The sequence below is a fragment of the Oncorhynchus mykiss genome, chromosome 2, assembly GCF_057628025.1.
Source record: "Oncorhynchus mykiss isolate SJ-2025 chromosome 2, ASM5762802v1, whole genome shotgun sequence".
NCBI lineage: Eukaryota > Metazoa > Chordata > Actinopteri > Salmoniformes > Salmonidae > Oncorhynchus > Oncorhynchus mykiss.
Window position 1 is genome coordinate 63179894 of NC_143023.1, and position 23433 is coordinate 63203326.

Below are 23433 nucleotides of genomic sequence, written 5' to 3' on the forward strand. Positions count from 1 at the left end.
TGTGCTGCTGTAATTATACACTTCATACATGAACGTTAGCTTTCTTAGTTTGCCTTCAAAGTGAGTCAGAAGTGGGCTGTAGATTAGAACTCTGCATCACAAGCCCTCTGGGTTCGGTTTAGCAAAGGAATTATGGGGTTATTTTAGGACCCTGTCTTTATTTTCTTGTCTATTTCCTTGGTTACCATGGCGACCTCCCCTTTCCTAAATCTCCCTTTCCTCTCTAGGTGATGGCGTCTGTGTTTTTCTCTGCTCCTCTGACGTGGAGAGGGAGCACATGCAGTGTGTTGTCTCTGTCTCTCTCTGCCGATGATTGTGGAGTGCTGGAGGACAGACAACAACCAACTGAAGGGAAAGGGAAGGGAATGTGTGATAGGGTTGTCAGTGAGCCATACAGTAGAGCTGTCCTGTTCGTTTGGGCCTCCTGTGTGTTTGCTAAGAGAACGCTTTCACTTCTATGAGGTGAAGTGACCTCACGTTTACCGGTCTTGCACTCTACCCTAATGCTCTAAACTATAAGTCTTGGCCACTAAGCATCATATATGAGACCTTTCCTCAGAACGCACTCTGAACTCTGTGTAGCAAAACCACAGTTACAAAAGAGGAAGTGCCCACTACTTACTTATTTCCTTCCGCATCCTCTCATTTTTCTTTTTACCCGTTTAACTCCTTCATTCGTCCTTTTTGTTTCTCATAGAAATGTTTAATTGGTCCTGAATTGGGTGAAGTTTGTTTGTGCTGTCATCCCGTGGCATGTTTCTGGAGAACTGCTTGTCAGATTGGGTGCACTTCTTTTTGTAGCACGGCTATTTGGATTGATTCAGTGTTGACGTCAGTCAGGAAGCTGTACACAGGAGTTCCCCTATTCAGTCTGCTTGCTGCTACTGCTCTGAAGGTAAGGTTTACTGGATAAAACATTTTTGGTGTGCCTCCGAGGGGAAGGTTTGTGTCAACTTCAGGCAGAGAATCTCTAGGAGAGGAGTGAACTACACACACAGATGGCACAGTGAAGCTACACTCTCGTCTCAGGGAGACACCTTTACATATTGTTGGTCACAGTGCATCCCAGTCAGGTTAGTCTACCGTCAGAAGGCCTTCCTCTGAACTTGTTTCTATTCTGTGTTGTTTTGGGGCCCAGAATCCAAATAAAATATCCAGAGAGACGATTGCATGCAGCATGGTAGTGGGACTTCACAGGAAGTTATGGGGTATATATCCATTTGCCCATTTGTTCACTTGTGCGGGCTCAGCTTAGGCAGAAGTGAACTCACTGAGAAGGAAGTAACCAAATTAAATACCAGAACTGTTTCAGTCTTCACATCGGAGGTTTGAAATGATCCCTTACATGAATTGAATTTGAACTATCATTGACACGGCTTCACTGATACCAGAAGCACTGTCTTCATATTTTGCTCCCTATAGGGGATATGGAGGATTTTCCTGATATGTACCAGGGGAAAGACCCTGAGGACATTGAATCTTTCCAGGGTAAGTCTACATTCAACTGTACTCAAGCTCAGGCAAACTGTTTGATTTCATATTTTCTTTCCAAAATGGTTGTCAAGCAGCAGCCTCAACTGAACATTTTGCACGTTGAAACAGGTGAGAGGAGGAAGATCATTCAGCCGACATCTTTGAAAGATCCCAAACTTGAAAAGCTGAAATCGGTACGATTGATCTCTATTTTAGAATTCATGTTCCAGCACCAGCCACAACATTATCCTAAATGTGTTATCTATCATCAAAGCCCATAATAACACCATTGATACATTATACCACTATACTCTAGTGCCATGTTACCCCAGGGTCGTACGGGCAGAAAAGTCATTACAAAGAAAGCCTCTGATTGCATATTCATTAGGGTATGCTGAACCACTAAGCCCTCTTGTGTGAGAGGTGGGTCGACCAGTACATCTTTATTAGAGATGATGGTAGACAGATCACGGAGTCGTTGCTAGGCCCAGATAAATGTTGCCAGGCCACCTTCTCCCTAAGCCCTCAGAGAGGATTTGAAATAGAAAAGATGCTTATGGAATAAATTCAAGTAAAAATGAAACAATTGTCTTCATCAATTAGATGAGCGTACAACAGTGTAGGCATAAAAGTGTTGGAAAGAGAAAACCACGGAGTCTATCTGGCCCTTGTAATCCCACATCTGCTCTCTTTAACACCTCAATAACACACCAACCAGTCTCTTACTCATGAATAATTGAATAGAGACATAGGTGGAAATTGCAATAGGGATCCTTTGATATCATAACATCAGAGTCTGCTCTGAATATACCAGTAAAGGTCATGTATACAAAGATTTACCACAGTAGATCAGTGGAGGCTGCTGAGGGGAGAACGGCTCATAATAATGGCTGGAACGGAGTAAATGGAGTGGTATATGGTATCAAAAACATGGTTTTCATGTGTCTGATACCATTCCATTCACTCTATTACACTCCATTCCAGTCATTATTATGAGCCGCCCTCCCCTCAGCAGCATCCACTGCAGTAGATAGTACGTTACTGATCTCTGCACCCAGAACCAAATATCTTCGTTGGTACATTTGGTACATTTCTGCAACAGTAGCTACGTCAAAATAGACTAATACAGTACTATAGCAGGCAATTAATATCACCGAGTATAACTTACTGTTATCATGAACCTTGGTCTTTATAGGTTTTGGTTAACTGGATCAACAGTACTTTAAAAGAGGAACACATCGTAGTGCAGAGTCTGGAAGAGGATATCTTTGATGGCCTAATCTTGCATCACCTCCTTGGTGAGACACGCACACACACACACACACACACACACACTCTCTCTCTCTCCCCCCCCCCCCCCCCCCCCCCCCCCCTCCCCCCGTATGTGCTTGGCCTTTACCTTTACCTGTGCTGTTCACAGGGAGGTTAGCTGGAGTGCTCCTGTCTGTGGAGGAGATAGCGGTGACCAGCGCTGCTCAGACACGCAAGCTGGAGGTCATCCTGGAGGCCCTGAATGAGAAACTGGGGCTACAGGACAGCTCTCTCAGCAGGTGGAGTGTCAAACGTGAGTCACATTCACAATACAACCCCGCAAACAAAACCACGTCCTTAGGACGTCCACTGTCGGCTGGGAAAGCTACACAACACTGCTGTTCCCCTCAGAGCCATGTTTGGCTAAGGGACTCTTCAGTAGGATTTGATGGTGAAGCTACAGTATAACCCCAGTCTGCTGACACCTACTGAGAGGGATTACTGTAGGGGAAAAGGCAGACCCACGGGGTGCAGTGTTAATCATCAGTGGGGCTGGAGATTAGTTTGTGTTGTGTTGCCAACAAGATTGACTGCATAGGGCTTTGGTATGGTGTTCAAGCAGGTTGACTCTCCCTTCATTCCCTTCCTTCTCTGTCAGTCATCCACAGCAAAGACTTGCTGGCCACACTCCATCTTCTGGTTGCCATGGTGAGGTGCTTCCAGCCTAATCTGGAGCTTCCCCCAAATGTCAGAGTGGAAGTTGTCTTGTTGGAGGTGAGTTTGATGTCAAATGAATGGTACTTTACCCTAAATCAACCTAAAAAAAAAGAGAGACTCCCCTGTTCAATAAAGTTGTGCTCTCACTTCAGGTCAACAGAAGTGGAATCAAATCAGAAAAGGAAATAGAGATTCTTACAGATGAAAGGTTGCTAAATTATTTCCGATTATGTTGTTGTGTCCGATTACAGTTGCATGTTCTTCAGAGAATGGATTCTGTTTCAGGAGATCGAATATTCACTTAATTTGCTGTCTACCTCAACAGCGATTCAGCTACCGACGCCCTGAGCAGCTCAGACAGTGAGTAAGATATTCAGGGTCACCTTTGCAGTACTGTGCTGCCGTTTATCCAGGACATTGCAGAGATAAACCCTCTCCTTCCTGTCTCCTCGTCCAGGCGAGGATCCCATTGAGCAGCTGCTGAAGCTGGAACCCCACAAGATCAACACAGTAAAGCGGGTAATAGAAAAAATATGGGTCTTCCATCCCTGCTGACCTGTTCTGCAGTCTTAACCATTGCATTATTAGACAGAGGATTGATTATAGGACTAGCGTATGTATTGTCTAGCTATACTGGTCCTGATTCAGGGAGAGGCTGATTTGTGTGAATAATGCCTCTGATTGCTCATACTGTGTATGATTGAATGAGCACCGCACCGACCCTATACAACTGTAATATGGTCTCATTAGAATATGTCAACACAGTGACATTGAATGTTGTTGTTTTATACGGTATATATGCAGTGTATTCGGAAAGTATTCTGACCCCTTAACATTTTATTGTGTTACAGCCTTATTCTAAAAAAAATCAATCTGCACACAATACCCTATAATGACAAAGCAAAAACAGGTTTTTAGAAATGTTTGCTAATGTACTAAACACAACAACTGAAATATCACATTTATATAAGTATTCAGAACCTTTACTCCCCTAAAGCCCCTTTGACAGAGATTATAGCCTTGAGTCTTCTTGGGCATGACGCTACAAGCTTGGCACACCTGTATTTGGGGAGTTTCTCCCATTCTTCTCTGCAGATCCTCTGTCAGGTTGGATGGGGAGCGTCGTTGCACAGCTATTTTCCGGTCTCTCCAGAGATGTTCGATTGGGTTCAAGTCCGGACTCTGGCTGGGCCACTCAAGGACAGTCAGAGACTTGTCCCGAAGTCACTCCTGCGTTGTCTTGGTTGTGTGCTTAGGGTCGTTGTCCTGTTGAAAGGTAAACCTTCACCCCAGTCTGAGGTCCTGGGTGCTCTGGAGCAGGTTTTCATCAATAATCTCTCTGTACTTTGCTCCGTTCATCTTTCCCTCGATCCTGACTAGTCTCACAGTCCCTTCCACCGAAACATTTCCCCACAGCATGATGCTGCCACCACCATGCTTCACCGTAGGGATGGTGCCAGGTTTCCTCCAGACGTGACCCTTGGCATTCAGGCCAAAGAGTTCAATATTGGTTTCATCAGACCAGAGAATCTTGTTTCTCACGGTCTGAGAGTCCTTAGGTGTCCTTTGGCAAACTCCAAGAGGGCGTCTTCTCATGTGTCTTCTCCTGAGGAGTGGCTTCCATCTGGCCACTCTACCATAAAGGCCTGATTGGTGCAGTGCTGCAGAGATAGTTGTCCTTCTGGAAGGTTCTCCCATCTCCACAGAGGAACTCTGGAGCTCTGTCAGAGTGACCATCAGGTTCTTGATCACCTCCCTGACCAAGGCCCTTCTCCCCCATTTGCTCAGTTTGGCCGGGCGGCCAGCTCTAAGAAGAGTCTTGGTAATTCCAAACTTCTTCCATTTAAGAACGATGAATGCCACTGTGTTCTCGGGGACCTTCAATGCTGCAGAACTTTCTAAAAACCTGTTTTCACTTTGTCATTATGGGGTATTGTGATGTCATTATGGGGTATTGTGATGTCATTATGGGTTATTGTGTGTAGATTGATGAGGGGAAAAAAGCAATTTCATTCATTTTAGATTAAGGCTGTAAAGTAACAAAAAAGGGAAGAGGTCTGAATACTTTCTGAATGCGCTGTATATACTACATGATCAAAAGTATGTGGACACCTGTTTGTCTCATTCCAAAATCATGGGCATTAATATTGAGTTGGTCCCCACTTTGTTGCTATGACAGCCTCCACCCTTCTTGTCTGGGAAAGCTTTCCACTAGATGTTGGAACATTGCTGTGGGGACTTGCTTCCATTCAGCCACAAGAGCATTAGTGAGGTTGGACACTGATGTTGGGCTATTAGGCCTGGCTCGCGGTCAGCGTTCCAATTTATCTCAGAGTTGTTCGATGGGGTTGAGGTCAGGGCTCTGTGCAGGCCAGTCAAGTTCTTCCACACCGATATCGACAAACCATATCTGTATGGATCTCGCTTTGTGCATGGGGGCATTGTTATGCTGAAACAGGAATGGGCCTTCCCCAAACTGTTGCCACAAAGTTGGAAGCACAGAATCGTCCGAATGCCATTTTATGCTGTAGCGTTAAGACTTGCCTTCACGGGAACTAAAGTACCTTGCCCAAACCATGAAAAACAGCTCAGAACATTATTCCTCCTCCACCAAATTTTACAGTTGGCACTATGCATTCGGGCAGGTAGCATTCTCCTGGCATCCACCAAACCCAGATTCGGATTGCCAGATGGTGAAGCGTGATTCATCACTCCAGAGAACACGTTTCCACTGCTCCAGAGTGCAATGGCAGTGAACTTTACACCAGTCCAGGCGATGCTTTGCATCGTGCATGGTGATCTTAGTCGTGTGTGTGGCTGCTCTGCCATGGAAACCCCCGGACAAACAGTTCTTCATTGCTTCCAGAGGGAGTTTGAACTCGGGAGTGAGTGTTGCAACCGAGGACAGATGATTTTTAAGCGCTCAGACCTTGGCGTACCCGTTTTGTGAGCTTGTGTGGCTGAGCCGTTGTTGTTTTTTTCTTATTTGAAGAATAATAGTGAAGACATCAAAATTATGAAATAAACATATGGAATCAATTCTTGACTGAGGGACCTTACAGATATTGTATATATGGGGGATAGAGGAAGGGATAGTCATAAACAAATCATGTCAACCCCTGTTATTTCACACAGAGTGAGTCCATGTAACTTTTTATGTGATTGGTTAAGCCACATTTGACTTCTGAACTAAGTTTGGCTTGCCTAAACAAAGGGGGTGAATACTTATGCAACGACTATATTTTCAATCCCACTTTTGTAGCACAACAAAATGGGAAAAAATCCAAGTGGGGTGATTATGTGATTATTATACTTATGATACCCACTGTATATACCATTTAGCAGACCCTTTTATTCAAAGCGACATGGCTACAGAGGTTAAAATGTCAACACCTTTTCTAAAGTGGTAGGTCTGTAATCCTATATCTTACCATTATAGGCCATCATGCACTTTGTCAACAAGAAGATGTCAACCTTGGGACTACAGGTGACAGACATGGAGAAACAGGTTTGTTTTACTGTAGAAAAGGGTTTGGCCATCCTGTTTGGAATGGGTATTAATTGAGCACTACCAGTGTTGTGAATTGAAAGGTGATTGATCTGTTTCCTTTCAGTTACGTCACACCACACCCATTTGGGTAAGAACCAACAGACAGTGTCCTTTATCCATGTAGTTTTCAGATGGTGTTATTCTCCTTCTGCTGATTGGACAGTTGGAGGGCTTCTTTGTTCCACTCTATGACTTCAACATCACCCCAGTCAACGCTACTGAGATGGTAAGGATCTCCTGTGTCCCAGGACTCCTTCTTTGGGAGGAATCATGTTCTGAAGGCAGCTCTGCCTCAAAGGAAAAATGTATGCGATTGTTTGGCTCAATAGTATGGGCGGAGCTTACGTATGATACAGTGAATGGAACAAATATAACATTTTGGCCTACAATAATATTCTGACAGCAGCGGAACAATTAGATTCAATGTGTTAATAATTTGAAATCCATAAGAATAAGGGTATATAGTATAATCACATCAAATCAAATAAAATGTTATTGGTCACATACACATGGTTAGCAGATGTTAATGCGAGTGTAGCGAAATGCTTGTGTTTCTAGTTCCAGTAATATCTAACAAGTAATCTAACAATACCACAACAACTACCTCATACACACAAGTGTAAAGGAATGAATAAGAAAATGTACATATGAATACATGGATGAGCGATGTTCGAACGGCATAGGCAAGATGCAGTAGATGGTATAGGGTACAGTATATACATACCGTGGGGAGAAGAAGTATTTGATACACTGCCGATTTTGCAGGTTTTCCTACTTCTCTGTAATTGCAAGAGGTCTGTAATTTTTTTAATCATAGGTACACTTCAACTGTGAGAGATGGAATCTAAAACAAAAATCCAGAAAATCACATTGTATGATTTTTAAGTAATTCATTTCCATTATATTGCATGACATAAGTATTTGATCACCTACCAACCAGTAAGAATTCCAGCTCTCACAGACCTGTTAGTTTTTCTTTAAGAAGCCATCCTATTCTCCACTCATTACCTGTATTAACTGCACCTGTTTGAACTCGTTACCTGTATAAAAGACACCTGTCCACACACTCAATGAAACAGACTCCAACCTCTCCACAATGGCCAAGACCAGAGAGCTGTGTAAGGACATCAGGGATAAAATTGTAGACCTGCACAAGGCTGGGAATGGCTACAGGACAATAGGCAAGCAGCTTGGAGAGAAGGCAACGACTGTTGGCGCAATTATTAGAAAATGGAAGAAGTTCAAGATGACAGTCAATCACCCTCGGTCTGGGGCTCCATATGCAAGATCTCACCACGTGGGGCATCAATGATCATGAGGAAGGTGAGGGATCAGCCCAGAACTACACGGCAGGACCTGGTCAATGACCTGAAGAGAGCTGGGACCACAGTCTCAAAGAAAACCATTAGTAACACACTACGCCGTCATGGATTAAAATCCTGCAGTGCACGCAAGGTCCCCCTGCTCAAGCCAGTGCATGTCCAGGCCTGCCTGAAGTTTGCCAATGACCACTTGCATGATCCAGAGGAGGAATGGGAGAAGGTCATGTGGTCTGATGAGACAAAAATAGAGCTTTTTGGTCTAAACTCCACTCGCCGTGTTTGGAGGAAGAAGAAGGATGAGTACAACCCCAAGAACACCATCCCAACCGTGAAGCATGGAGGTGGAAACATCCTTCTTTGTGGATGCTTTTCTGCAAAGGGGACAGGACGACTGCACCGTATTGAGGGGAGGATGGATGGGGCCATGTATTGCGAGATCTTGGCCAACAACCTCCTTCCCTCAGTAAGAGCATTGAAGATGGGTCTTGGCTGGGTCTTCCAGCATGACAACGACCCAAAACACACAGCCAGGGCAACTAAGGAGTGGCTCCGTAAGAAGCATCTCAAGGTCCTGGAGTGGCGTAGGCAGTCTCCAGACCTGAACCCAAAAGAAAATCTTTGGAGGGAGCTGAAATTCCGTATTGCCCAGCGACAGCCCCAAAACCTGAAGGATCTGGAGAAGGTCTGTATGGAGGAGTGGGCCAAAATCCCTGCTGCAGTGTGTGCAAACCTGGTCAAGAACTACAGGAAATGTATGATCTCTGTAATTGCAAACAAAGGTTTCTGTACCAAATATTAAGTTCTGCTTTTCTGATGTATCAAATACTTATGTCATGCAATAAATGCAAATTAATTACTTAAAAATCATACAATGTGATTTTCTGGATTTTTGTTTTAGATTCCGTCTCTCACAGTTGAAGTGTACCTATGATAAAAATGACAAACCTCTACATGCTTTTTAAGTAGGAAACACTGCCAATTTTGCAGGTTATCAAATACTTGTTCTCCCCACATTATAAGATGAGTAATGTAGGGTATGTAAATATTATATGAAGTGGAATTGTTTAAAGTGACTAGTGTATTACGTTATTCACTGTACTTCTGTATGAGATTGAGATAACGTTGCCCCGGTGGGTCAGCCATCTGCATGTGTCATGGCCTGCTGTGTCTCTCACCTCACTCTCTCTGGTCTAGCTTCAGAATGTGACCGTGGCCCTGGACCTCCTGAATGACATAGGGCTACCCACGACCAACATTGAGCCCCAAGGTAAGTGTGTTCATTTTCTGTGGCACCCATAGTTGACCTACGTATATTGTCTCACCAACTTGGAGCCAAATGGGTCTTGTAATAGTGCACTTAGAGTAGGAGATAGAGGAGCTTGAGGAGACTATCTAAAAATATCACATCCACACGTATCCTACTGTAAGTGAATATATCTTTGTAATAGGAAGTTTGACCAAAATTGCTCTGGGCTGTAATTTTCACATCACAGTAATGGAGCTGTGAGACAGAATTGTTCAACTAATTCAGAAGATTTCCTGTATCATAGCCATTTATCTGGGCGATAGCGGTATGCCACTGTTCATATGTCGAGTGGAAGCCAGGATTTGTGTTGATAGTTTGAGTTAAGCCGCATCACTACGCATGGGGATATAAAGGGATAGCTGGGATTCCGTTGGAATATTCATGAATATGATGAATATGACGATTATCGCCCTGGATGATTGGCCGAGGGCTTTGTCCCAAATGGCAACCTATTCCCTATATACAGATGTAGGATCTTGAGATCTCTGTTGCAGGAAATGTAAAACCTTAAGTGTATTTGCGGTTTAATAAGGCTTCTGAAGTTTTGTAATTTCCACACATTTTCAGACTTGATTTTCCCTTACGGAAAATGCACCAACCGCTACACAAATGTCCATAGATTAAAATCCACATAATAATTCACATTTCCGGTTGCTGCAGGATTATTTTCCTGTTGTAGAAAACTGGCTCAAATTAAGATCCTACATCTGTAGAGCACTAGTTTTGAGTTCTATTGGGACTCAGGCCCACTCTGAGGTCATAATAATTTATTTAGAGGCTCTCTCAGGGAGGAAACCTCTTTTTGTTAGTTGTTGATAGACACACAGACAACACTTCTTTCTATCATGCAATGCCAAACTGACAAGAGGCTAGAAGTGTGTGTGTGTGTGTACATACTGTATGTGCATGTGTGTTTTCTTGATTTTGTCTCTGAATTAACTGTTAATAAAGAAGCGCTGAGCATTTACTTTGTAAATTATTATAAAAGAAGCTGGTTAATTGCCTGGCAGCATAACCTGTAATTTAAAAGTAAAGCTTTGAGTTGATAAATGGGAATGTTTGGGCCGGTACAACTCATTTAACCCAGATGCAAGAGACAGATTGAATTCTTTTTTTTTGCGTACTTTTAATTACGGGCACATTTCTGTGATGGAATAAGGAATCCCACTGCTCCAGGTCTACAGCACACACCACTGTGTGCATTAATTAGGCTAGCAGGAGCTCTAGCCGATCTAAATAGTTCATTTAAAGGGATACTTAGAGATTTGGCAGTGAATTATTTTATCTACCTCCCAGAGTCGGATGAACTTGCGGATACAATTTGTATGTCTGTGTCCAGTAAAAAGGAAGTTAGAGGTAGTTTTGTGAGTCAATGCTAAGTAGCGTCAGCACAATGACTAGAAGTCTATGGGTATCTACTAACATGCTAGCATATACCCATAGACTTCCAGTTATTGTGCTAACGCTAGTTAGCATGGGCTCGCAAAACTACCTCTAACTTCTTTCATACTGGACACAGTGACATACAAATAGTACCCACAATTTTGGGGAGGCTGTCCTGTTAGACTTCAGTGCAGCTTTTGACATTTTCGATCATAGTCTGCTGCTGGAAAAACGTATGTGTTATGGCTTTACACCTCCTGGTATAATGTGGATAAAGAGTCTAACAGAATACAGAAGGTGTTATTTAATGGAAGCCTCTCAAATATAATCCAGTTAGAATCAGAAATTCCCCAGGGTAGCTGTTTAGGCCTCTTGCTTTTTTCCATTTTTACTGACATTTTACTTGACTGATTTTGAGTAAAGCCATTGTGTCTATGTATGCGGATGACTCAACACTATACACATCAGCTACTACAGTGACTGAAATGACTGCAACACTCAACAAAGTTAGTTTAGAGTGGGTGGCAAGGAATAAGTTAGCCCTAAATATTTCTAAAACTAAAAGCATTGTATTTGGAACAAAACACTCACTAAACCCCAAGCCTCAACTAAATATTCTAATAAATAATGTGGAAATTGAGCAAGTTGAGAATAATAAACTGCTTGGAGTAACCCTAGATTGTAAACTGTTATGGTCAGAACTGTATAATGGTCAGAATTGTATAAACTGCCTTCATTTTGCCAGAACCCAGGAGGAGTAGCTGCTGTGTTGGCAGGGAGGTAGATAAAGGTCCTCATTGCCAAAATCAGGAAGTATCCCTTTAATTATGCATCATACAGGGAAGAGTGATATTGTTTGATCTAATCTTAGATACAATCTAATCAATATCTAAACGCTAAGGTTGTTTTTGGTTCAGTTTTGTGGCAGCGTCAGTAAATGCACACTATTGACCTCCATTAACAAAGCTCCAGTGATGGTGAGAGGTGATGATGCACAAATAGATGACTCTGATCACTTAATGTGTCTCTGACTGCATCTCTCCTAGATATAGTCTCTCAGGATGTGACAGCTACCTTGAAGGTCCTATATGCCCTGTTCAAGAAGCACAAAAGCAGATGAGAGTGGGAAGAACACGGACGAGGACATTAGGAGGTGAAGACGCCAGAAGTCCTTTGCCTGAGGTGTTTTTCCCCTGGCAAGTCCAGAATCATAGGCTGATTCCTTCTGTGAAATTACAGAAAAATCATATATCGATTCTATGTAAAGCTTTGTGTACTTTGTGTCAATAAAATTGTACTGTATGTGCCATAGTTTGAATAGCATGGGAAACCAATCCCCGACCACATTCCCCTTTGAAGATCCAAGTAATCTCAAAGTAGTCTGAAATTGTGAGTGAGTATCCTATTGTGTTCTATGACTCTGACGCTGCTGCTCGATGCAACAAGATATCATAGGAAAACGGCATCTTGTGACGTTTTTACAAAACGATAAGCATCAAAACGTATGATGTTTATGTCAATACATTGCAGTCAATGGGAAAAGATGAGCGTCACAGGGTTGATGCCTAAGTGAATACATTGCATTTAATAGGGGAAGATTATTGACACAATGTGGACGCCTTTGAACATGACACCCTCGTTCTCTCTCAATTCAATTCAATTGGCTTTATTGGCATGGGAAACATATGTTAACATTGCCAAAGCAAGTGAAGTAGATACTATACAAAAGTGAAATAAACAATAAAAATGAACAGTAAACATTACACTCACAGAAGTTCCAAAAGAATGAAGACATTACAAATGTCATATTATGTATATATACAGTGTTGTAACAATGTGCAAACGCTTAAAGTACAAAAGGGAAAATAAATAAGCATATACCTGGGTTGTATTTACAATGGTGTTTGTTCTTCACCTTTTCTTGTGGCAACAGGTCACACATCTTGCTGCTTTTAGATTTGATAGGGAAGCTGAGAGGTCAAATATACTGTTAAGATTTTCTACTGCCAAGTTTACACCTTCACTATTCACTATGTCGCACAGACTAGTACATGTCCCTGGGCCTGGAAATGATTGATTTCCCCCTCCAGGCTGGAGAAGCTGTCTTAATTAAAGTATGGGGATTCTAGTGAGGGGATATAGGTAGCACACAGGAGGACATTTTTCCCTGTTAAGATCATTTCCTTTTGAATTTCTAGCCAAATGTAAAATGCTCCTGTTTTGATTGATTTAATGGAGTGAGTCAGGTCTGCTCTATACCAAATTAGCATACCCCCTTGGTCCCTTCCCTGTTTCACACCTGGTAGTTTGGTGGATGAGACTACCAGCTCTCTGTAACCTAGAGGGCAACCAGTGGGTCCGTCTCCGCTATACCAGGTTTCTTGTAGGATGACAATGTCTGTATTTCCGATTTCTTTGATGAAGTCCAGGTTCCTGCTCTTTAGGTCAAAGGTAGATGACCTCAAGCCTTGGACATTCCAGGATGAGATACTGAAGGCTTTCTGTTCCATAAAGTATCCAATGTTGTAGGTCGTTTGTTTGGCCTCAGGTCAGTAAGTGTGAGCAGAGCCTGCTGAGCATCTGGTACATGCCATTGGCTTGGGCGAGTGTGAGAGTGGGGGTTGGGCCTGTTTGCCCGCTCACGGCCTGGGCATATGTGTGACCTCCATGTTGAGACCCTCTTTGCGGGGGTGGGGTGCATGGGGTGGGCAGGAGGGGCATAGGTCTGATCTGAGGGGGCGTAAATGGGGTGTGTGCATGGTTGACTTGGGGGGGTGTTGATTGGTTGGGGTGGGGGTGTGCATGTGGCTGGTGGTGTTGTGGTCTGGATGTACTGTAGGTCCTCTATGTGTAGGTCCGGAAAGGGGGGGGGGGGTCTGTGAGAGTGTCTCGCTGGTCTGGGCAGGCTGTCTATTGATCTGTTGCTCCTGTGTGAAGTGTTGGGGCTTCGTTTGAGAGCGATGTCCTTTAGAGTCCGGGCGAAGGTGAGCACTGCTGCCTTGTATAGGTGGACCTGGTCATAGAGGCTGTTCAGGGTAGAGTGGTGGGCCAGGAAAACATTTGGTTTTGAGGCACAGTCACGGGAAATACTTGCGTTTACCCGCTGTATGGTAGCAGGGTGGAAGTATTTTCATGGTATCATTGGAGAAAGTAGAAGAAGCTTTTTCAATCACTCCCTTCAGTGCTATGGCAACCCTTTCCTGCTATGTTCTCAGGTTGTTTGTGCCTGTGTGTATTATTATGTGGCTAGGTGAACCTTGTTGGTCCTCAGACTGAAGGTCTAGGGCACCCTGGATGTTTGGACACCAGAGTTTAGACACACTGTGCTTGGGAAAACGTTTTTTTCTTGTATATTTTTCCCATTTGAGTCCATCAGAAGTACAATGCACTCTCTCCCTCCCTCTCTCATCTATCACTCGCTTTCTCTCTTCCCCTCCCTCCTTTCTTTCACCCTCCTTCTCTCTACCCTCTCTTACTCTCCCTCACGCTCCCACTTCTCTCCCCCCCCTCTATTACTTATTTCCCCTCTCCCCCTTCTCTCTTCTCATCTCCCAACTTCCCCTCTCTCTCTTCTCTCACCTCCACAGACAGGATATTGACGCATAGATATACATTACATCAAGGGTATTGACTCATACAGTAAGTCAATACATAGCATTCAAGGCAAAAAAGTTGGTGATAAAGCTGCAATGGGTAAATTGGTGAAAGACTCAGAAAGACAGACAGACAGACATACAGACACAGAGTGACAGACAGCCAGCCAGGCAGACAGACAAACCCTAAACCTAACCCTAAACCTAACCCAACTTCATCTCCACATACCTGGGGTAAGTTGTGCTGAGAGACCACTTTATTTGGACAAGATATGTTTTGAAAACTGTAATGTTTTCAGATTATTTCCAGGGATACACAACATCCTGAAAAATATGTAAATGTCTTTGTATACTATAATACTACATTTCCCTCGATCGAGAAATGCTGAATGTAAAAAATTTGCTCAACTGTGGAGGTTGACAGTGATGAGGCGGAGGCAGGCTGCAATTCAGGAGGAGGTGGAGGAGACAGATAGTCATGAGGCGGAGGCAGGTTGCAATTCAGGAGGAGGTGGAGGAGACAGACAGTGATGAGGCGGAGGCAGGTTGCAATTCAGGAGGAGGTGGAAGAGACAGATAGTCATGAGGCGGAGGCAGGTTGCAATTCAGGAGGAGGTGGAGGAGACAGATAGTCATGAGGCGGAGGCAGGTTGCAATTCAGGAGGAGGTGGAGGAGACAGACAGTGATGAGGCGGAGGCAGGTTGCAATTCAGGAGGAGGTGGAGGAGACAGACAGTGATGAGGCGGAGGCAGGCTGCAATTCAGGAGGAGGTGGAGGAGACAGACAGTGATGAGGCGGAGGCAGGCTGCAATTCAGGAGGAGGTGGAGGAGACAGACAGTGATGAGGCGGAGGCAGGCTGCAATTCAGGAGGAGGTGGAGGAGACAGACAGTGATGAGGCGGAGGCAGGCTGCAATTCAGGAGGAGGTGGAGGAGACAGATAGTGATGAGGCGGAGGCAGGCTGCAATTCAGGAGGAGGTGGAGGAGACACAGAGAGAGAAAGGTTAGTAGTACAGCTGTCCCTGAAATATGATCCCCTTAGAGAATCTGTAATCTAATCAAACACATGAATAACTTGTTTATTTTCGAATGGGTATAAAATACAACATTCTAGTCAGCTAAGTGCACTTTGTCAGTTTACAATACAGACAACTGAATTGCATTGCAGCTCAAGTGAGATGCTAAGAACATGAACGGAATTTTAAAAAAGATAACTCATTTCAATATAAACATCTCCACATGCTATTTCTCTGAACATTTCTAGTGTTCAGTCCCAATGAACTATTTTGGGAGGGCAACCTGATGTGCATGTTGTGTCATTTGTAACCACAGAAAATGACATTAGGCCTTCCCTATAGACATGCATGAAAATGCAATCAACCAATACAGTTCTAAAAATGTAATATGTTTCGGTTTATATTGGTGTTTGTTCGTCTTATCTCGATCGTCCAGTGGAGTTTATAGTTTAACAACCTTTTTTTTTTTTACCACTACCTCACTGGTGACCTTTTAAGAAAGCCCTGTGTCGAGGTTCAGCTTAATTTGGCAGGAGTGACTTAATCCATCCTCAACATGGTGCTTCATTCTCTCCCTGCGAAAACAGATTTCCATCATCTGAATTGTTAGTGTCCCCAGGACCAGTACATTGACTTTCAGCTTCCTGCGATTACAGGAAGTGTCTTAATTGGGGGTCATAGGGGCGGTTTAGAAGGATTATAAAAGTTAAATCTTCTACGTAAATCGACCCAAAAGCATTTTTGACCTCTATTGGACATAATGGTCTTGCAGTTCAAGAAATTAAAATTACCTGGCTACCCAGAATCCTCAATCCGGCCAAACGCCCACGAACGTTAGTTTCTTCTCCGCAATGAGTCTGGATCTGTGTACCTCCGTCGGGAGGCAGTCTCAGACTAACGAATGTAGCAAACGACAGAGCAGCAGAATCATTTAGTGTGAGTCGTTAGGCTTAAAACTTGTTAGAATGAATTCTGAAGAGCATGTTGGTCACATTTTTATTTATTTACTTGAAACTGTCTGTCTGTCTGCCTGTGCATGTCTTGCTGTCTGTCTGTCTTTCTGCCTGCCTACAGCTCTCTGTCTGTCTGTCTGTCTGTCTGTCTGTCTGTCTGTCTGTCTGTCTGTCTGTCTGTCTCTGTCTCTGTCTGTCTGTCTGTCTGTCTGTCTGTCTGTCTGTCTGTCTGTCTGTCTGTCTGTCTGTCTGTCTGTCTGTCTGTCTGTCTGTCTGTCTGTCTGTCTGCCGGAATGTCTTTCTTTGAGTGTCTGTCTGTCGGTCTGTCAGACTTTCTGAGTCTTTTACCAATTTACCCATTGCAGCTGTATCACCAACCTTTTCGCCTTGGAAGCAATGTATTGACTTATGCGTCAATGCCCTGTCTGTGAAGATGGGAGAGAGGAGGAAGAGAAAGGAATGAGAGAGAGAGATGAGATGAGGGGGAGGTATGGAAGAAGGAGCGAGAGGGAATGGAGGGGGAGGAGAGAGTGAGGGAGGGGGAGGGAGATAGAGAGGGAGAGGAGGGAGATATGAGTGAATAAGAGAGATATAGAAGAGAGAGGAGGAGAGAGAGTGAGGGGGAGAGAGAGGAGGGAGGGAGATAGAGAGGGAGAGGAGGGAGATATGAGTGAATAAGAGAGATATAGAAGAGAGAGAGAGAGAGCGAGAGAGAGAGAAAGAAAGAAAAGGGGGGAGAGGGTGGAGGTGGTGAAGGGGGAGGGAGATAGAAAAGGAGGAGGGATAAAGAGCAGGTCGTGAGAGAAACAGAGGGAGGCAAAGAGAGGGAGACAGGAGGGAGGGAGGGAGAAAGGAAGGAGAGAGAGGGGGAGAGAGTGGAGGTGGTGAAAAAAGGGGGAGGGAGAGAGAAAAGGAGGGGGTATAAAGCACAGGAGGTTGGTGTCACCTGAATTGGGGTGAACAGGCTTGTGAGAATGGCTGGAGTGGAATTAGTGGAATGGTATCAAATACAGTGAGTCTTCTCTTTTTGCAAAAATGTCACAGGATGATGTTTTGAGGCTGACAGTGGGTTGCTCAGGCTCACTTTTCTTTCAGCTCTATGAGGTTTCTGTGTTATGCACTATAGCCCGTTACCATATATGTGATTGAATTATGATCAACGATAGGCTGGGTGAGTTTAAACCACGCCCAGTCTCTACTCTGACAGGCCGGCTCGGAAGCAGAAACTATTTCTGTCAGGGTATTTTTATAATATCTTTGTCAAGAACAAGTCAGTTCTCTGTTTGCCCTGCGAGGTGGGACAGAGAACCCGTATATACGAAAATTGCATTTACCACTTATTGCTTAGCTAATAAAAAATACATAGTATACAATCGGTGACTCATTATCATATTTATCCTGATACCAGATTCGAATTGATGCAAATCTAACAGCTCAATGTCTCACTACTCACGGGGCAGGCAGAAAGAGAGAGAGTAGACCTGGCGAGGGTTGTGTTCCTCCTCTTCATCATGTAACTAGCCCATTTCAGTAGACAGTTTAAATATTCTGTCAGGTTATCTGAACGGTTTCTCTTCACTCAATGTTTTGGGGCCAGCCTTCCAATTCACTTCCCTTGAACTCCCCAGTTCCAGGGGATTGCCAGTTAGATTTGCCCAATGAAAAATGTGGACATTTAACATTTAAGACATTTAAGACAGGGATAGCAGTCTGATTTTCTGATCTTAGGTCAGGTCTCAGAGGATTCTGGACACTTAATGTCAGATAAAAAGGTCTGCATTTTCAACAAATAGACTACTGAACAAGGTCTGTCAGTCTTGTTGAAGGCTGGGCTCAGTTGAGGGGAAAACAGGGCTGAGTGTGGAGGAAGTGCAAAGACAGATGCAATATTGGTCCTGCTTTATGTCTGGTGCTCCTGCACAGATAGACAGCTACACATGAACGCTCTCTGAGTAAGGGAGGAAATGTAACTCGCTTACTGAAGATCACAATCAGTTACGCACTTCAGCTCTATTCTTCTCTCTTATCCTCTCCCCTTCCATCCCATGTCCTCTGTTTCCTTCTCCTTACCTCTTCTCTACCCCCCCCCCCCCCCCCCCCCCCAGCCCCTTGCGTGTCTCTATCTTTGACTGACATCTGATCTTTGACTGACAAACGGCACTATAACGATAATCTGATAGGGGCATCCAAATGGCCTTTATCGCATTGCGTTTTAGACAAATGGCACAAAATGGCAACATTAAGATCCACTTAACGTGGGCTCAGCGCCACAGAAGGGCTCTCTGCCCTGCCTCGGAGAAGGCTGAGTGGGCAGGGGGGGGTATAGATGGGAGTGATGAGACGGTCTAATGTGGTTTTAATAGATGAATGCTGGAAGCCGATGCTTTGCCCCGCTTCTCTGGAACAGTGGGAGAAGGAGATCCAGGCAATGTTTTGTTTTTCATAGTGATTAATGGGATAAATTAGTTCACACATGTCCATGTCTCTGTGGCCTTTTAATAATAATGCTATCACAGCAATGAAACAGAGAGGGAGGAGGGAGGGGTCTGGGAGAGTGTGGAGGTGATGGGGAGCAAAGAGAGGAATGTGTTTAGGGGAAGAAAAGAAGAGTGCGAGGGACAGACTGGCGGGAGGAGAGAAAAGGAAGAGTGCGAGGGACAGACTGGTGGGAGGAGGAGAGAACAGAAAAGGAAGAGTGCGAGGGACAGACTGGTGGGAGGAGGAGAGAACAGAAAAGGAAGAGTGTGAGGGACAGACTGGTGGGAAGAGGAGAGAACAGAAAAGGAAGAGTGTGAAGGACAGACTGGTGGGAGGAGGAAACTAGAAAAGGCATATTGAACAGAGACAGAGGTGAGAAGTTTGGAGCGAGAGAGAGAGAAAGCTGATTAATGAAAAAGTTCAAAGGACTTCCTGCTAACAAACCTTGACAACTCCTGTGATGCTCTGGCCTCTCACACGCTCCCCCAGCTGTGGCAGACAGGTTTTGTCATTTAGAACAAGGTGTCTCTGTCTGTGTCTGTCCCTGTCTGGCATGTCATCTCCTAGCCTTAATGATGTCTGTGCCTCTGGCCTGGCTGCCTGGGTCGTGTGATTCACCAGGCTGGGAGTGTCAGCTACAGGCCACTGCTTTGACTCAGACAGGATGTTCTGGCCAAACACAACCTCTGAAACTTGATTCAACTTTTATGTTTTTGGCTCCCAAGTTGTGCTGAGATTCTGCATTTGATAAAGAGCAGAACACACTCAGGAATGTTTAAACACACTGGAAAAGATACATCTTTATTTCTCCCTGGTGTAACAATACAAAGTTAACAAGTGCAGAAACAATTCAGCTTCTAACTGTACATTCTAGTGGGTAATACATAGACAGAACGTGGTGCAGGTCATCATCACCACACCCACAGTGAGGTACCGACCAATCACTACAAAGCTTCTGTGCACAAGTGGAGATCCACTGTAAGGCAACTGTTACTACAGCAACCTCAAGACTAAAACATAAGTGCGCTGCCATCCTTACAGCAATGCTTACAATATTGACTATGTCACGTCAAGTCCATGTTAAGAAAGCAAAACAGAAAGTCAGATTTGCCTTGTAAAACAACAACACCACAGAGCTTGTTTGGGCTTCCAGTTTGGGGAGGGCTGCAGTTTGGCTCCCCAATTATCATTGCTACGATAAGAGGGGCAACTGTTGGGCTGTAGCCTACATGACATGTCTGCCTGCTAGGGCAGGGGCATTACCCTAGTTATCACCACTACATATTGTCGATAGGAAGGGAATTCCCTGCTCACAGCCTTGTTACAGCAAAACAGCATTGAGGTTCCGGGGGAGACGTGTGTTCCCGAGCACATCTGATCTCTGCCAATTCCCCTGTTTTGAGGCCCAATTAAATCCCCTTTTGTACTGCAGAAGCTGTTTAAAATTCCTGCTCCTCCGGGCTTCCTTGTTGCTGATGCTGCCTCACTTTCTGGGGGGGAGAGAGAGAGAGAGAGAAAGGAAGGAAAGCAGGACGAAGAGATAGAGCGCAATTAGCACCTCCACCGCTCTCTAGTCCAGGCCAATTATTTCAGTTGGGCGCATCGTATCTCAGCACAAGGTACAAGTTTGCTGGAGCAAACATGCAATTAGACTATACGGAAGTTAACTATCTCAAACTGGCCAAATCTGAATGTTATTGCTAATCATAAGAGATCCCACTGAGTATACCAAACATTAGGAACACCTTCCTATTATTGAGTTGCACTGCCCCCTTTTCCCCTCAGAACAGCCTCAATTCCTTGTGGCATGGACTCTACAGGGTGTTGAAAGCGTTCCACAGGGATGCTGGCCCGTGTTGACTCCAATGCTTCCCGCAGTTGTGTCAAGTTGGCTGGATGTCCTCTGGGTGGTGGACCATTCTTGATGCACACAGGAAGTTGTTGAACGTGAAAAGCCCAGCAGCATTGCGATTCTTGACACAAACTGGTGCGCCTGGCACCTCCTGCCTCCTACCATACCCCGTTCAAAGGCACTTCAATCATTTGTCACCCTCTGAATGGCACACATACACAATGCACGTCTCAATTGTCTCAAGGCTTAAAAAATATTATTTAACCTGTCTCCTCCCCTTCACCTACACTGATTGAAGTGGATTTAAGTGACATCAAGAAGGGATCATAGCTTTCACCTGGATTCACCTGGTCACTCTGTCATGGAAAGAGTTCTTCATGTTTTGTACACTCAGTGTATATTGCCAGCCATGGTCATTGTTGTAACAGAAGATGGTAACATTTTCTTTTTTGGGGCCTGCTCACTTCAGAGAATTTATGAAGCTAGATCTTGACAAAACAATTTATTTAAATCATTGGAATAAATTGGCAGGTTGAGTTTGCCATTTTAGTATATTGGGGATAGTTGTCCTGCTCCTCCTGCCTAGTGCCTGTTCAGGAGTATTGGTGGTATTTCCAGTAACTCCCAGAGAACCATTTATGGGTCTGCCCTCTTGGTTGGCCTCTACCAATGACCCTGTAGTGTATTTCCTGCTGCACGGTGTGTACAGTGCAGGAATTCTCTGCACATAATGTTCCGGCTAAGCTGCTGCCAGATCGCAGCTTACAGCTCCAGAATTGGGTTAGAGTGAGGAGAGTGAGTAGAGACATACCCTGGTACAGTATTATATACCGCCTGGTCTTCCCCCATCACACTCCATCCCCCTCCCAGTCTGCTGACCCGAACAGATGCTTTATCCTCTCACCCCTCCCAACACAACAAAAACGGCACTTTATGGATCAATACGAAAGTTCATGTCAGAAATGAGTGAAGTGTTGAGCTTTATCCCCTCCCTGTGCACTACACTGCAAAAAGTGACATTTAAGCAAGCCTAAATAAAATGATCTGCCACTGACGTTAGATAATTTAGCTTGGTTTGAAAAAACAAGAAAGATATTTCAATAGAAGATATTTATACTTGCTTAGATTTCACTTTTTGTTTTGCAGTGTGACACCTTTCAGTGGGAACCACTGAAGTGATTATTTTGTCAGCACTCCACTCTCCCTGATTGCTGAGCTGACAGGGTGACTTGAAGGGGAGGGGCCACCGTATTCAATTAAGGTTCATTATGCTGAAATATGTCTGTTCCATAGAATTCACCGTCCAATTATATCTATCCTCAGCGATTGAGCCAGTCGATGTCCTAATTTTAGCTCCAAAGAGATGCTAAGCATCATGGTGAATCATCTAGAATGTCTACCACTCGTAAAAAGTCCCTGACTAGTCGACATTAAATAAATCTCCAAGAGAAACACCCACTACCTCTTCTGACTACTACTGAATTTAACCCCACACAGCAACAAAGTACAATCAACACTCAAACACACACATTAAACAAAGCCCCCCTTGTTCAGTTGATCAGTTGCGCTTTCAGTTTCCATTGGCGTCCTCGTAGAACAGCCCCAGCCCATGCAGGGGTTCTTCATGGTCAGTTTCAGTGCCTGTGACCTGTTCCATAACAGTGTTTGGGTAGCAGCAGCTCCATTCGCCAGGACCTTTCATAGTAGTCTAGTATTGACCTTTGGCCTGGTTCCGTTGGTCCAGTGGTGGAGGTGTTTAGAGGAATGGAGGCGAGCAGGTCCTATTAGCTAACTGCTAGCTCCGGCAGGGACAGCCACCCTGTGGTATGTTACTGTGTAGATAGTCCAGCCAGACAGAGACAGGTGTCGGAGCCGTGCTATCTTCTGCGGCGTGCTCTGCTCAACATCGCTGCTCCGTCCATTCATCCTCTCGCAGCTTCAGTCTGAATGGAACAAAAAGGAAAGTGACATAGTATTAAAACCCTTGGAACAGGAGTATGGAACCCATCACCCAGCTAAATTAACCAGCCACATATACTGTAGTCTCAGCCTTCTCCTTGTTTGCATTGCACAAGGCCAGTGGGGAAAAATGCAAGACATCGTTATTGTTGTGATCTATTTTTAATTGAAGTGAAGAAAGGAAGAAAAATCAACAACCATTCCCCTCCCTGATGATTCCTCTCCACCAGGCTGTGTTGTGTTGTGCATTTTTTAAATGTAAATTAGGCCACCATATGGAGAGTGATACTCTCTAATTGGACAGGGCCTGGACATGCTGCTCTACACACACACACAGGCACAGGGAAAGGTAGGTTACCTTCTAAATGTAATCCATTACAGTCACTATTACCAACTCAAAATAATCGGATTACTTTCAGTTGTTTTTGGATTACTTTCCCCTTAAGAGCCATTAGAAGAAGAGGACAAAAAAGATCCATCAAGTGTATTTGGTGTGTCGTCATAGTGGTCTGTGACTTGTGGTCAGACTCGCTCAGGTGGAACAAACTATTAAACGTATGCTTTTTTCCAATGCTGAAT

General features: G+C 44.3%; 2 protein-coding genes across 5 annotated transcripts in view; one reads left to right on the top strand and one right to left on the bottom strand.

Moving 5' to 3' along the window:
- Positions 1-544: 544 nt before the first annotated feature.
- On the top strand, positions 545-12887 carry parvg (parvin, gamma). 4 transcript variants are annotated; one of them, XM_021567898.3, is made up of 13 exons: positions 545-895; positions 1423-1488; positions 1603-1667; positions 2669-2771; positions 2894-3037; positions 3383-3498; positions 3594-3649; positions 3767-3801; positions 3899-3960; positions 6881-6949; positions 7116-7217; positions 9508-9580; positions 12049-12887. In XM_021567898.3, the coding sequence occupies exons 2-13, from the start codon at positions 1428-1430 to the stop codon at positions 12120-12122; spliced, it is 960 nt and encodes a 319-aa protein (XP_021423573.1). In that variant the 5' UTR covers positions 545-895; positions 1423-1427; the 3' UTR covers positions 12123-12887. The 4 variants fall into 4 exon arrangements, 2 of the variants coding, with proteins under 2 accessions (XP_021423573.1, XP_021423580.1); XM_021567905.3 differs by having other exon boundaries at positions 847-1073; XR_016487674.1 differs by lacking the exon at positions 3594-3649 and having other exon boundaries at positions 592-895; positions 3693-3801.
- Positions 12888-19816: 6929 nt separating this feature from the next.
- The window catches only part of shisal1b (shisa like 1b), a 74813-nt gene continuing 71196 nt past the window's right edge, over positions 19817-23433 (bottom strand). The window contains exon 5 of the mRNA XM_021567916.3: positions 19817-22838. Coding sequence (XP_021423591.2) covers positions 22834-22838 — 5 coding nt within the window. The 3' untranslated portion in view covers positions 19817-22833. The remainder of the gene's footprint in view (positions 22839-23433) is intronic.

Excerpts from the sequence above, each read along its gene's own strand:
- parvg (XM_021567898.3), top strand. The coding sequence starts at position 1,428 with ATGGAGGATTTTCCTGATATGTACCAGGGGAAAGACCCTGAGGACATT. Across the intron at positions 1,668-2,668 it reads AACTTGAAAAGCTGAAATCG|GTTTTGGTTAACTGGATCAA; the intron begins GTACGATTGATC and ends TGGTCTTTATAG. Across the intron at positions 3,038-3,382 it reads CAGCAGGTGGAGTGTCAAAC|TCATCCACAGCAAAGACTTG; the intron begins GTGAGTCACATT and ends CTTCTCTGTCAG.